Source organism: Rhinoderma darwinii, chromosome 8 (assembly GCF_050947455.1).
Source record: "Rhinoderma darwinii isolate aRhiDar2 chromosome 8, aRhiDar2.hap1, whole genome shotgun sequence".
NCBI lineage: Eukaryota > Metazoa > Chordata > Amphibia > Anura > Rhinodermatidae > Rhinoderma > Rhinoderma darwinii.
This window is the reverse complement of record NC_134694.1, coordinates 3,848,393-3,863,750: the sequence shown is the minus strand read 5'-3', so window position 1 is coordinate 3,863,750 and position 15,358 is coordinate 3,848,393. Positions and strand designations below refer to the sequence as shown.

At 48.8% G+C, this 15,358-nt stretch overlaps 1 protein-coding gene across 1 annotated transcript; it reads right to left on the bottom strand.

Moving 5' to 3' along the window:
* Positions 1-4,004: 4,004 nt before the first annotated feature.
* On the bottom strand, positions 4,005-14,935 carry PRRC2B (proline rich coiled-coil 2B). The gene is made up of 8 exons (XM_075834541.1): positions 14,849-14,935; positions 14,031-14,223; positions 13,340-13,437; positions 9,185-9,312; positions 8,831-9,071; positions 8,589-8,747; positions 8,403-8,494; positions 4,005-4,556 (listed from the first exon to the last, which is right to left on the bottom strand). The coding sequence occupies exons 1-8, from the start codon at positions 14,933-14,935 to the stop codon at positions 4,550-4,552; spliced, it is 1,005 nt and encodes a 334-aa protein (XP_075690656.1). The 3' UTR covers positions 4,005-4,549.
* Positions 14,936-15,358: the final 423 nt, after the last annotated feature.

Below are 15,358 nucleotides of genomic sequence, written 5' to 3'. Positions count from 1 at the left end.
TTCACCTTTATTTGTGATAAAACTAAAGAATTATGATATGTGATTGCAGAACATGCACCTCTTCACCTGTACACTGGAGGGAGCCATTTATTACGAGGGCCGCCACCCCCCCCCCCCCCCCCCCAGGGACGGGCCTCCGAGGGCCGCCGCCGCCACCCCCCCCCCCCCAGGGACGGGCCTCCGAGGGCCGCCACCCCCCCCCCAGGGACGGGCCTCCGAGGGCCGCCGCCACCCCCCCCCCAGGGACGGGCCTCCGAGGGCCGCCACCCCCCCCCCCAGGGACGGGCCTCCGAGGGCCGCCGCCACCCCCCCCCCAGGGACGGGCCTCCGAGGGCCGCCACCCCCCCCCCAGGGACGGGCCTCCGAGGGCCGCCACCCCCCCCCCCAGGGACGGGCCTCCGAGGGCCGCCACCCCCCCCCCCAGGGACGGGCCTCCGAGGGCCGCCACCCCCCCCCAGGGACGGGCCTCCGAGGGCCGCCACCCCCCCCCAGGGACGGGCCTCCGAGGGCCGCCACCCCCCCCCAGGGACGGGCCTCCGAGGGCCGCCACCCCCCCAGGGACGGGCCTCCGAGGGCCGCCACCCCCCCCAGGGACGGGCCTCCGAGGGCCGCCACCCCCCCCAGGGACGGGCCTCCGAGGGCCGCCACCCCCCCCAGGGACGGGCCTCCGAGGGCCGCCACCCCCCCCAGGGACGGGCCTCCGAGGGCCGCCACCCCCCCCAGGGACGGGCCTCCACCCCCGTAGGTTGGCACGGTGGACACTTTGCGTGGTGGTTTGCCTAACACGTTCGGAGGACATTGCTGTTGACCGTGCCCACAACGTAAAGGCCTAAACAATAAACTAGGTGCAGCAGCAGCATCCAGTGAGAAGGAAATATATAAATATATACAAAGACACAGCACAGACTAAACTGGAAGCGAGGTAAAGCTGGTTCAAATAGTATTCAGTTTGCTACTACATACACACTGTACACTGCATATATACACAACCAGACTAAGATCCTTATATTGAGCCAGGATGATTGGGGGGGGCATGATTAAATCCGGAGAGGGGGGTTACAAGCGTCTTTGGAGGGGCGGAAGATTTATGCTGCTGCTAATAGATGAGGGGTCTGCCTGCTGTTTGTTTAGGGAATAGGGGAGATCCCACACATGCCAATAAGTGTCATTCCCCTTTAAAAAGCAACGAGTTGGATAAGCAGGGGAGTGTCCCTTTAGTGCTGGCCCCACCCATGCAGAGCTATAGAAGATTTAACCCTATAGTCTCAGCATATGGACTGACCGTATTCCCCCTTAATGTGGAATTTGGAGATAACAGAGGCTACAAACAGCCAAGATACGTCTTCTAAGAACTCTACACAAAGGGTTTGCATTCAGCAGGTTCCTACCAGTTGTTGGAAAGCAACGTGGCGTGTTCCAGACCATGCCGTTATACAGGCGCCTGCAAGAAATATGATTAGATGTAAATAAAGCGGTAGAACCGGACTCCTATATAATATACAATACACGCTCGGGAGGGGGGGGGGGGGGTACTGCCGTCACTTTGGCCATACAAGTGATCATAAACGGGCAGTCCCTAACCGGTCTCTCGGCCTGTGAAGCTCTCAGGGCATGCTGGGAGTTTCTAATTTTGCACAAGCTGGAGCGCCACAGGATGAAGACCACTGCCCTATAAACCTCATACAACCCCTTTCATGATTCAACATTTATATGGTATAGGAAAGGGGGAGGGGGTTGGATTTGCGGCTGGCCAAGACCTTGTGACTCATCTCTGAAAGAATCGGTTGATCATTAACAGCTATAAAATTATTTGTATGATGAAAAGTTCTGCAACTTTTTCCTATACGTCGTGTAAAAAGTCCTCACTTTTCAAAATCTGCTTGCTGTCAGTGACTGGTAACCATCACTAACCTAGTCTTGCTCACACTCGTGCGCAGCTCTGTACAGTGTATCACCGCTCTCTACTGTAACAAGCCATACAGCTGTGAGCAGGACTAGGAGAACATGTTTTTATCCTCTCAATGTAGACAATAAAACTTCCCATTGACTGGCTGCAAGCAGAGATCTTGAAACCAGTAGGAATCGCAAGACAAAGCACATTAGAAAGTTGCAGGACGTTAAAAGTGCTTGTCCAGGATTAGTTAGACATGGCTTTCTTTCAGAAATAGCGCCACACCTGTCCATGGGTTGTGTCTGGTATTGCAACTCAGCTCCATTAAAGTGAATGTAGTAGAGCTGCAATACCACACGCAACCTATGGCCAGGGGTGGCGCTGTTTTATGAAGCAAGCAGCCATGTTTTTCTAATCCCGGACAACTCCTTTAAATTCTTCTAAGAAATTGTGGCTCATTGGAGACTGCGGAGCCATTTTTCAGCCTAGGGGGGCGACACCACGTAGATGATCCCATACACATCTGTACGTAGGTCATAAGTTCACACACATAGTGACCGCCCAGATTAAACATTTAAAGGGCCGGCGACTTATATTTCAGGAGAACACGCCATTGAAAAAAGGAGTGGGGTGGGAGGCACTGATCTCACTACTTTCCCTATATACAGTCAAGGATCAGAACGGACCGAACCAAGAGGAACAATTAACCCTTTTATAACTCCGCACTGTCAATCACGGATACCAAGGAGCGGCTGGTGTGTCACGCGATTCCTCTACAACCCCCACCCTTTGTAACGGACAAGACAGGGATGATGGGGATAATTGGACAAGAATCACGGCCTGGTGCAAACTTCACTAGCGTTGCAAAATTATGAACACACCTCCTGCCCCGCCCCCTGCCCCGCCCCCGCTGGGATTAAGCCACAACTATCTGCAGAGATTATTCCCTAGGATAGTTTATTATAAACGTAGCAGAACACAGTTTCAGACAAAGGCAAAATATATGTCTCTAGTCCCTACCAAGGCAGCCGCGGACCGTGCATTAGACCAAAACTACTTGGTGCAAAACGGCAGCAAAAAGGTTCAGTCTAAAAATCCTATAAATATGTAAATTGTAAAGCCGGATTGACATAGAACGCTCTGAACTTCGTGGCGAAACTTCCCTCATCCGCTTCTCTGGACGTCAATGTCTGATCGGAGCAAAAGGGGAGCACAAAACAGAAGGGCCGAAAGGACACGGTAAAGGGGGGGCATTAAAGGGCCGGACCCTGCGTCAGACTCTGTCCGGCCCACACAGTAAAATATTTAAAAGGGGAATCACACAAAAAAATAAAAAATCTTCTGATCAACCCGATCGGAGCCACTCGATCCAACAGACCGTACAATCAATACAAGGCCGTTACACTGTGACACACCTAAAGCATGGACCGAGGGGGCGGAGCATGACAAAACACCAGAGAGAATCTGTGTCATGCTCCGCCCCCTCAGGCCCAATACTAGGATTAACACGGTAGATGGGCTTTACCTGGCATGTTCCTTTAACCGCAGAACGCCCTCGAAAAGAAAGTGCAATTCCATGCAGTATTGTGTCAGTTTTCCGCAGCAGGAGGATTTTTCTAGAACCGTTCCTTTAAAAAATCCAAGGCAAAAACTGCATGCATGAGGATCGGGTTCCTGCTGCAGTCGCGGCGCTCGTTTGTGCATTTCTTTGGCGCCACTACTATGTATTTACGAGCCAAAATATATTCTCCAACCTGTGGCTTATTAACGGTCGCAAAACTACAACTCCCAGCATGCAAGGTATTGTGATTTTGCAACAGCTGGAAAGCGACAGGTTGGAGATCACATCAAACACGAGCGAGACCTGCGGATACGTCTCCAGTGTAGGACAAGACGACCGCGGTCAGCACATGTGAGAGGCGCAGTCATGTGGTCCACGTTAAGCATTTCAAATGAGACCCAATTTTTTTTCACCCCAAAAGTGGCTCTTATTCTGCCGCAATCTCCCAAATGCGACGGGTCCATAACTGAATACAAGGGAGGGGTTAAAAGTCATATTATAAACGTACAGGACAAAAAAAATAAAATTAAATAAAGTAAGTTCGGTAAAGGGTCATTTAAAAACATATTTAAGAAACAAGTGATACAAATCCGCTGCTGTGTGTCAGTTACGAGGTGGAAGCCGGGACATGAGGCGCCGACAAACCACGGACTGTGCGGCCACGTGAATGACGGGGGAGGGGCAGCAAAAGTAAAGGCAGAAGACGCTCCTGTGGCAACGTAGGAGTCCAATCAGCACGGAGTAAATCTAAGGACGCGGGTGCAGGTCGTTTTTTTTTCTCAAACAGTCCTCGGAGGGGGTCGCTGTCCGCTGTCCATGTGACTGTGGAGGGGACGTAGAAGGAGGCTCTCAACCGAGGAAGAATCCAAAAAAGGAGCGGGAGGAAACGGAGGTGGATGGGAGGCGATAAGAACTAGTTATTTACAAAAAGAAAAAAAACGGGAACCGCTTCTCAGGCCGCGCTCGCTCTCCTCCGTTTTCACCACTGAAGGCGTGATGGGCCCCCCCCCGTCCGTCCGCACCGGCTTCATCTGAATTGGTGGTCTGATCAGGAAGTTTGGGGGAACTCGGGCCGCACTTCTCCTCACTCCGCGGCTTTACCTGCTGGAAGAAAATGGAACTTTCCGTAAATGGGATAAATTCTATAGGCGCACGGCGGAAACGGCAATTGGAATATTCACACGCGGCAGATTTACAGAGGATGTGCTCAATAGAGAAGCCCGGAGTGACCGGCGAGGGGGGGGGGGGGGTCTCCGATATAAAGAATGACCGTTTTCCCCGCTGATCACTGTATAAGAAAAACTTCTACAACTTTCTATTAAGCTTTGCATTCCAATTCTTGCTTGCTGTGAGTGACTAGCTGAACCCGGCCTTAAAATGAAAGGCAAACATTTCACGGCAGGTCAAGATCAAAACCAAATGTACTGGTGCCCGGAAGAATATGGACTATGTGGGGGTGAGGACGACTGATGTGAGAATTAAAAGGGGAGACAAATCCGGAAATCATCAGCCTGGTGCTCGACTGCACTGATCAATGTGGCGAGTCGTGGACCAATCATGAATTGAGCTAAAGAGAAGCCACGTGTCAAAGACAGAAGACGCAGAACTACAACACACCTGAAAAACACGTCTGCAGACCAATCATATATAAAATATTACCAGGGCGGTAAAGAAAAGAAAAACACCTCTGTCTTCACATATAAAACCCCATAAACAGCAAAGTCACTGTGTACAGACATTACATTACTTACCCTGTACTGATCCTGAGTTATATCCTGTATTATACTCCAGAGCTGCACTTACTATTCTGCTGGTGGAGTCACTGTGTACATACATTACATTACTTATCCTGTACTGATCCTGAGTTATATCCTGTATTATACTCCAGAGCTGCACTCACTATTCTGCTGGTGGAGTCACTGTCTACATACATTACATTACTTATCCTGTACTGATCCTGAGTTACATCCTGTATTATACTCCAGAGCTGCACTCACTATTCTGCTGGTGGAGTCACTGTGTACATACATTACATTACTTATCCTGTACTGATCCTGAGTTACATCCTGTATTATACTCCAGAGCTGCACTCACTATTCTGCTGGTGGAGTCACTGTCTACATACATTACTTATCCTGTACTGATCCTGAGTTACATCCTGTATTATACTCCAGAGCTGCACTCACTATTCTGCTGGTGGAGTCACTGTGTACATACATTACATTACTTATCCTGTACTGATCCTGAGTTACATCCTGTATTATACTCCAGAGCTGCACTCACTATTCTGCTGGTGGAGTCACTGTGTACATACATTACATTACTTATCCTGTACTGATCCTGATTTATATCCTGTATTATACTCCAGAGCTGTACTCACTATTCTGCTGGTGGAGTCACTGTGTACATACATTACATTACTTATCCTGTACTGATCCTGAGTTATATCCTGTATTATACTCCAGAGCTGCACTCACTATTCTGCTGGTGGAGTCACTGTGTTCATACATTACATTACTTATCCTGTACTGATCCTGAGTTACATCCTGTATTATACTCCAGAATGCACTCACTATTCTGCTGGTGGAGTCACTGTCTACATACATTACTTATCCTGTACTGATCCTGAGTTACATCCTGTATTATACTCCAGAGCTGCACTCACTATTCTGCTGGTGGAGTCACTGTGTACATACATTACATTACTTATCCTGTACTGATCCTGAGTTACATCCTGTATTATACTCCAGAGCTGCACTCACTATTCTGCTGGGGGAGTCACTGTGTACATACATTACATTACTTATCCTGTACTGATCCGGAGTTACATCCTGTATTATACTCCAGAGCTGTACTCACTATTTTGCTGGTGGAGTCACTGTGGACATACATTACATTACTTATCCTGTACTGATCCTGAGTTATATCCTGTATTATACTCCAGAGCTGCACTCACTATTCTGCTGGTGGAGTCACTGTCTACATACATTACATTACTTATCCTGTACTGATCCTGAGTTACATCCTGTATTATACTCCAGAGCTGCACTCACTATTCTGCTGGTGGAGTCACTGTGTACATACATTACATTACTTATCCTGTACTGATCCTGAGTTACATCCTGTATTATACTCCAGAGCTGCACTCACTATTCTGCTGGTGGAGTCACTGTGTTCATACATTACATTACTTATCCTGTACTGATCCTGAGTTACATCCTGTATTACACTCCAGAGCTGCACTCACTATTCTGCTGGTGGAGTCACTGTCTACATACATTACTTATCCTGTACTGATCCTGAGTTACATCCTGTATTATACTCCAGAGCTGCACTCACTATTCTGCTGGTGGAGTCACTGTGTACATACATTACATTACTTATCCTGTACTGATCCTGAGTTACATCCTGTATTATACTCCAGAGCTGCACTCACTATTCTGCTGGGGGAGTCACTGTGTACATACATTACATTACTTATCCTGTACTGATCCGGAGTTACATCCTGTATTATACTCCAGAGCTGTACTCACTATTTTGCTGGTGGAGTCACTGTGGACATACATTACATTACTTATCCTGTACTGATCCTGAGTTATATCCTGTATTATACTCCAGAGCTGCACTCACTATTCTGCTGGTGGAGTCACTGTGTATATACATTACTTATCCTGTACTGATCCTGAGTTACATCCTGTATTATACTCCAGAGCTGCACTCACTATTCTGCTGGTGGAGTCACTGTGTATATACATTACTTATCCTGTACTGATCCTGAGTTACATCCTGTATTATACTCCAGAGCTGTACTCACTATTCTGCTGGTGGAGTCACTGTGTACATACATTACATTACTTATCCTGTACTGATCCTGAGTTATATCCTGTATTATACTCCAGAGCTGCACTCACTATTCTGCTGGTGGAGTCACTGTGTACATACATTACATTACTTATCCTGTACTGATCCTGAGTTACATCCTGTATTATACACCAGAGCTGCACTCACTATTCTGCTGGTGGAGTCACTGTGTGCATACATTACATTACTTATCCTGTACTGATCCTGAGTTACATCCTGTATTATACTCCAGAGCTGCACTCACTATTCTGTTGGTGGAGTCACTGTGTGCATACATTACATTACTTATCCTGTACTGATCCTGTGTTACTGTATTATACTCCAGAGCTGCACTCACTTTTCTGCTGGTGGAGTCACTGTGTACATATATTACATTACTTATCCTGAGTTATATCCTGTATTATACTCCAGAGCTGCAGTCATTATTCTGCTGGTGGAGTCACTGTGTACATACAATACATTACTTATCCTGTACTGATCCTGAGTTATATCCTGTATTATACTCCAGAGCTGCACTCACTATTCTGCTGGTGGAGTCACTGTGTACATACAATACATTACTTATCCTGTACTGATCCTGAGTTATATCCTGTATTATACTCCAGAGCTGCACTCACTATTCTGCTGGCGGAGTCACTGTGTACATACATTACATTACTTATCCTGTACTGATCCGGAGTTATATCCTGTATTATACTCCAGAGCTGCACTCACTATTCTGCTGGTGGAGTCACAAGCAGGGGATGCTGCAAGATTTCCACTCTGAAGCCTGCAGAATAGTGAGTGCTGCTCTGGTGTAACTCAGTATGCCTCTCCACATCAAAGCTTTGACTTCATATCCTGCATGCATTTTCTTGTTTAACAGCTCAACCAACATGGCTTTAGTGTCGCTCCCCCATTAAGGGTATAAATGTCATTATTAATAACTTACATGCAAAACCAGCAGCAATTCCACACGGCCAAATCATGAAGATTGGTTCAGTGCAAGAGGACACATGAGCGAGCGGCCGCTGCGACACTTCTTACCTCCATGGGGGGGGGGGGGTAACATGTAGTGTTCACAGCAAGAGAAATGCTTTCAGGTCTTACCGATATGAGTGCTGTGCTTGCACAGAAGCGGCAGTCTGCATACTCTGCTTGCCTTCTGTGAAATGAAACCCCTTCATCTCCATCTGGGAGGACTGGATAGGAAACAATGAATAAATAAGATGCTCCACTGCAGTGCAACCAATAACGTTAGAGGGGGGGGGGGGGGGGGGGGAGATATTCACTGACTTCTCTACTGGTCAGGACTGAAGGCTGCATCCTCCGCGGAGCACCCACCGGCATGTTCTGTCCCTGCGGAATCTGTATTGGCTGCGGTAGAAGCATCGGCTGCTGTCCGGAGCTATACCGAGGCATCCCGAGTGGAGAGCCAGCCATTGGCATGGTTAACTAGAACAGAGAGGTGTTGGTGTAAAACATGTGGAAACCCGGCTGTCCGTACGGCTGAAATGTAGAGCGCGCTCCTAACTCACCTGTGTGAGCGGGGAGTCCATCATCTGAGAGGCCCCCATGCCTGCCGCCTGGCTCAGCTGACTTTCATACACAAGCTGCTGACTACCACTCAAGGTCTGGTAAGGGGACGCCGGCTGCGTCTTGACCATCTCCAGAGTCGGCATACCGGGAAACGGGGAGTACTGAGGCTTGAGTCCCGTGCTGCTGGCCAGGACCATGGCGCTGGGCTGTGACAGGCTGGGATGCATATACACCTGGGACCTGGAGGCAGAATACACACAGTATTGTAGGTGCAGAATAACTACTTCTTGCTTTTCCTCTGGACACCTGCAGACTGCAGTAGGATCAGTCCATACATTGGAGACTTGCTTTACCTGAAGGGTGGCATGGAGCTGTACATTTCTTGTGACTGGGATACGGGGAGCCCTCCTCTCATACTCAGCTGAGCCTGAGCTTGCAGCGATGTGTGGAGAGACATAGGAATCTGCTGGGCGGCTGCAGCCTGTAGTAAAGCACAGAATAGTGAAACGTGAGCATGAAAGGAAATCAAACACGCGATGATACTACGAAGCGCCAAAACACACACAGACATAAACATCAGTCCTGTCCTGTGTGGTGCAGTATAGAGGATCTGTCAGCTCTCCTGTGTGGTGTAGTATAGAGGATCTGTCAGCTCTCCTGTGTGGTGTAATATAGAGGAGCGGTCAGCTCTCCTGTGTGGTGTAGTATAGAGGAGCTGTCAGCTCTCCTGTGTGGTGTAGTATAGAGGAGCGGTCAGTTCTCCTGTGTGGTGTAGTATAGAGGAGCTGTCAGCTCTCCTGTGTGGTGTAGTATAGAGGATCTGTCGGCTCTCCTGTGTGGTGTAGTATAGAGGAGCTGTCAGCTCTCCTGTGTGTTGTAGTATAGAGGAGCTGTCAGTTCTCCTGTGTGGTGTAGTATAGAGGATCTGTCAGCTCTCCTGTGTGGTGTAGTATAGAGGATCTGTCAGTTCTCCTGTGTGGTGTAATATAGAGGAGCGGTCAGCTCTCCTGTGTGGTGTAGTATAGAGGAGCTGTCAGCTCTCCTGTGTGGTGTAGTATAGAGGATCTGTCAGTTCTCCTGTGTGGTGTAGTATAGAGGATCTGTCAGTTCTCCTGTGTGGTGTAATATAGAGGAGCGGTCAGCTCTCCTGTGTGGTGTAGTATAGAGGAGCTGTCAGCTCTCCTGTGTGGTGTAGTATAGAGGAGCGGTCAGTTCTCCTGTGTGGTGTAGTATAGAGGAGCTGTCAGCTCTCCTGTGTGGTGTAGTATAGAGGATCTGTCGGCTCTCCTGTGTGGTGTAGTATAGAGGATCTGTCAGCTCTCCTGTGGGGTGTAGTATAGAGGAGCTGTCAGCTCTCCTGTGTGGTGCAGTATAGAGGATCTGTCAGCTCTCCTGTGTGGTGTAGTATAGAGGAGCTGTCAGCTCTCCTGTGTGGTGTAGTATAGAGGATCTGTCAGCTCTCCTGTGTGGTGCAGTATAGAGGATCTGTCAGCTCTCCTGTGTGGTGTAGTATAGAGGATCTGTCAGCTCTCCTGTGTGGTGCAGTATAGAGGAGCTGTCAGTTCTCCAGTGTGGTGCAGTATAGAGGAGCTGTCAGCTCCCCTGTGTAGTATAGAGGTATAGAGGATCTGTCAGCTCTCCTGTGTGGTGTAGTATAGAGGAGCTGTCAGCTCTCCTGTGTGGTGTAGTACAGAGGAGCTGTCAGCTCTCCTGTGTGGTGTAGTATAGAGGAGCTGTCAGCTCTCCTGTGGGGTGTAGTATAGAGGATCTGTCAGCTCTCCTGGGTGGTGTAGTATAGAGGAGCTGTCAGCTCTCCTGTGTGGTGTAGTATAGAGGATCTGTCAGCTCTCCTGTGTGGTGTAGTATAGAGGAGCTGTCAGTTCTCCTGTGTGGTGTAGTATAGAGGATCTGTCAGCTCTCCTGTGTGGTGTAGTATAGAGGATCTGTCAGCTCTCCTGTGTGGTGTAGTATAGAGGAGCTGTCAGTTCTCCTGTGTGGTGTAGTGTAGAGGATCTGTCAGCTCTCCTGTGTGGTGTAGTATGGAGGATCTGTCAGCTCTCCTGTGTGGTGTAGTATAGAGGATCTGTCAGCTCTCCTGTGTGGTGTAGTATGGAGGAGCTGTCAGCTCTCCTGTGTGGTGTAGTATGGAGGAGCTGTCAGCTCTCCTGTGTGGTGTAGTATGGAGGAGCTGTCAGCTCTCCTGTGTGGTGTAGTATGGAGGAGCTGTCAGCTCTCCTGTGTGGTGTAGTATGGAGGAGCTGTCAGCTCTCCTGTGTGGTGTAGTATGGAGGAGCTGTCAGCTCTCCTGTGTGGTGTAGTATGGAGGAGCGGTCAGCTCTCCTGTGTGGTGTAGTATGGAGGAGCTGTCAGCTCTCCTGTGTGGTGTAGTATGGAGGAGCTGTCAGCTCTCCTGTGTGGTGTAGTATAGAGGAGCGGTCAATTCTCCTGTGTGATGTAGTATAGAGGAGCTGTCAGCTCCCCTGTGTGGTGTAGTATAGAGGATCTGTCGGCTGCTGTGTGGTGTAGTATAGAGGATCTGTCAGCTCTTCTGGGTGGTGTAGTATAGAGGATCTGTCAGCTCTCCTGTGTGGTGTAGTATAGAGGATCTGTCAGCTCTCCTGTGTGGTGTAGTATAGAGGAGCTGTCAGTTCTCCTGTGTGGTGTAGTATAGAGGAGCTGTCAGCTCTCCTGTGTGGTGTAGTATAGAGGAGCTGTCAGCTCTCCTGTGTGGTGTAGTATAGAGGAGCTGTCAGCTCTCCTGTGGGGTGTAGTATAGAGGAGCTGTCAGCTCTCCTGTGTGGTGTAGTATAGAGGAGCTGTCGGCTCTCCTGTGTGGTGTAGTATAGAGGAGCTGTCAGCTCTCCTGTGGGGTGTAGTATAGAGGATCTGTCAGCTCTCCTGGGTGGTGTAGTATAGAGGAGCTGTCAGCTCTCCTGTGTGGTGTAGTATAGAGGATCTGTCAGCTCTCCTGTGTGGTGTAGAGGATCTGTCAGTTCTCCTGTGTAGTGTAGTATAGAGGATCTGTCAGCTCTCCTGTGTGGTGTAGTATAGTATAGAGGATCTGTCAGCTCTCCTGTGGGGTGTAGTATAGAGGAGCTGTCAGCTCTCCTGTGTGGTGTAGTATAGAGGAGCTGTCAGCTCTCCTGTGTGGTGTAGTATAGAGGAGCTGTCAGCTCTCCTGTGTGGTGTAGTATAGAGGAGCTGTCAGCTCTCCTGTGTGGTGTAGTATAGAGGAGCTGTCAGCTCTCCTGTGTGGTGTAGTATAGAGGAGCTGTCAGGTCTCCTGTGTGGTGTAGTATAGAGGAGCTGTCAGCTCTCCTGTGTGGTGTAGTATAGAGGATCTGTCAGCTCTCCTGTGTGGTGTAGTGTAGAGGAGCTGTCAGTTCTCCTGTGTGGTGTAGTGTAGAGGATCTGTCAGCACTCCTGTGTGATGTAGTATAGAGGATCTGTCAGTTCTCCTGTGTGGTGTAGTATAGAGGAGCTGTCGGCTCTCCTGTGTGGTGTAGTATAGAGGAGCTGTCAGCTCTCCTGTGTGGTGTAGTATAGAGGAGCTGTCAGCTCTCCTGTGTGGTGTAGTATAGAGGAGCTGTCAGCTCTCCTGTGTGGTGTAGTATAGAGGAGCTGTCAGCTCTCCTGTGTGGTGTAGTATAGAGGATCTGCCGGCTCTCCTGTGTTGTGTAGTATAGAGGAGCTGTCGGCTCTCCTGTGTGGTGTAGTATAGAGGAGCTGTCAGTTCTCCTGTGGGGTGTAGTATAGAGGATCTGTCGGCTGCTGTGTGGTGTAGTATAGAGGAGCTGTCAGCTATCCTGTGTGGTGTAGTATAGAGGAGCTGTCAGCTCTCCTGTGTGGTGTAGTATAGAGGAGCTGTCAGCTCTCCTGTGTGGTGTAGTATAGAGGAGCTGTCAGCTCTCCTGTGTGGTGTAGTATAGAGGAGCTGTCAGCTCTCCTGTGTGTAGTATAGAGGATCTGTCAGTTCTCCTGTGTGGTGTAGTATAGAGGAGCTGTCCGCTATCCTGTGTGGTGTAGTATAGAGGAGCTGTCAGCTCTCCTGTGTGGTGTAGTATAGAGGAGCTGTCAGCTCTCCTGTGTGGTGTAGTATAGAGGAGCTGTCAGCTCTCCTGTGTGGTGTAGTATAGAGGAGCTGTCAGCTCTCCTGTGGGGTGTAGTATAGTATATATATTCCCTATCAAACAACAGTTTTAGCATATTTTCTTAGAACTCTGCCTTGGTTGTGCCATTCCTCTGTTATTACTCTTGGAAATGGATGGCTAGATTGACCACTGTTTATTACCGTTTCCCTTGTCAATTGAGCGGGTCTATACACAGTTTGACACTATCCAATCAATGCTGTCAAACTGCATAGAAACACATCCTAATGACAAGAAATAGTAACACCCAGTTGTCAATTTCTTAACACATTTCCCGGAGGAATAACAGAGGAACAGCGCAATGCTAACCTAATTTCCGAGCTGACAGTTCATCCTTGGACCTTACTGGAATACACAGACCTGCTGGTATCCTTGCTGCTGAGGGATCGTCTGCTGGACCAGGCGTGCCTGCCCTGCAAACATGTGACTCTCCAGGTAGAGGGGGGGAATGTGGTTACCTGAAATACACAGGGGGACACAAGACAAGGGTGTTTTTAGAAGAGCTTGGAAGAAATCGGTGAAAAATAAACCCTGCACTAAATGGAAAGAAGATTGTAAATTAATTACAGCAAAGTCTCTCAGCAAATACATTTCCTTCTGAGTATACGGAGACGGGTCAGAAAGATCAGAGACAGAATGGAGGACTGTAGGAGAACTTCACCATCATGGAAATGCTCAGCTTGTTACATCATCTCACCTCCACTCACAGCCAAAGCTGCATCTACAACGGTTTTCCTGCTAGAAACACTGACATTTTGGAATATCCAATATAATGTGACCCTAACTGATGCATTGTGGGAGACGCTATTACATTACAGTGTATGGTGTACAACCTTATGGAAGCAGCTGAACTGTGAATGCAGCTCTGGATGTGACTAGAGTATAAGGCATGATAATCAAAACAAGATGAGAAAATAAAAAATACAAAAAGTTTTTATAACAATTATTTAACAATCGACACCACGGTCCAGGTTCAGCCATTAAAATATTTGTTACATCAAGGAGATGTGTGAAAATGATCCAGCACCAAGAGATCAAGCTGAAGCAGTACCTGGAAGAGACCCTGAAGGTGCCACAGAGGCGACGGGCATGGGTGGCATCGACACGCCTCCGAAGGAGCTGTAATTGACACCGGTTGAAGTTCCCACGCCGGAGGGCGGCTGTATCCCTGACCCAGGGCCTGCCGGAGAATTCTGTTCTGGCAAACTGGGCGAGTTCTCCCAGGCCTTGCGGGCAGACTCCATCTGTAGGACAAAGAAAATCAATGAATAAAATATTTTACTACGGCCCCTTACACACAACCGTAAAAATCGTCCGGAACTGCGGACCCATTTAGTTCTATTGGCCGCAGACATCACACCAGATCGGCGTGCCGTAGAAATGTTCAGAAAATTATGGAACACGTCCGTTATTTTGAATTTTACGGGCCGGGCTCGCATACTTTGTATCGGAGCACGGTTCAAAAATGCGGGCGCCAGTCGTGATTACAGGCATGGCCGTGTGCATGGGGCCCAACTTATTATTTTGATTGGAGTAGGAAACATGTCATAACCAAAACTCGTCCTAGTGATTCTACAGGTACCCACCGGGCGTCCTACCGTTTTGATCCCGAGTATGGGGGTAACCGGCCCCTGCTCCCGGCGTAGTGGCGGCTGCACAAACGCATTCACTATGAAACTAGAGATTCAAAACCAGCTAAGCACGACGGGCCGATTCTGTATCTCCCACAGACTTACAAATAATGCGCTTACTATGGTGGCGGACACAGACCATTTTTGGGCATGTCTCAGATGTCGAACCCCCTGACGTAGATCGTGAGATCACACAGGGTTTAGGATTCTCTGGATGAAGCCATGTCTGCTCTAATACCAATGGGAGGACTGGGCTGCGCTCACATCTGTGTTGTGGCTTCCGTTCTAGCGTATTGACGGAATCAATAGCGGTCAACTTCGCCATTGGTTCCGTCAAGAACAACGGTGACTGACGGAAACCATTAGCGAGGGTTCCGTCACGATTGATATCAATGGTGAGGGAAATGGAAGCTTAGGTTTCAGTTTGCCTTACCGTTGAGGGGTTAACCCGACGGAAACCTCAGACGGAACCACTCAACGGAGAGCCAACGCTGATGTGAACAGGCCCGAAGGCTTCGTTCACATCTGCATCGTGGCATCCGTTTTAGCAGATCCATTGAAATAGGAAAAAAAAAAAAAAAAAGGAGGAGGAGGAGGAGGAAGATGCCAGACTGAATGCAACAAAGATAAAATAGCGCAGCAGACAACGCTATCGCTTCAGTCGAAAAAATGGAAACCTGACCGGAACTGAGTCAAACCGAGCAAAACTGATGCAAAAACAAAACCCATTGAAATCAACTGACGGATC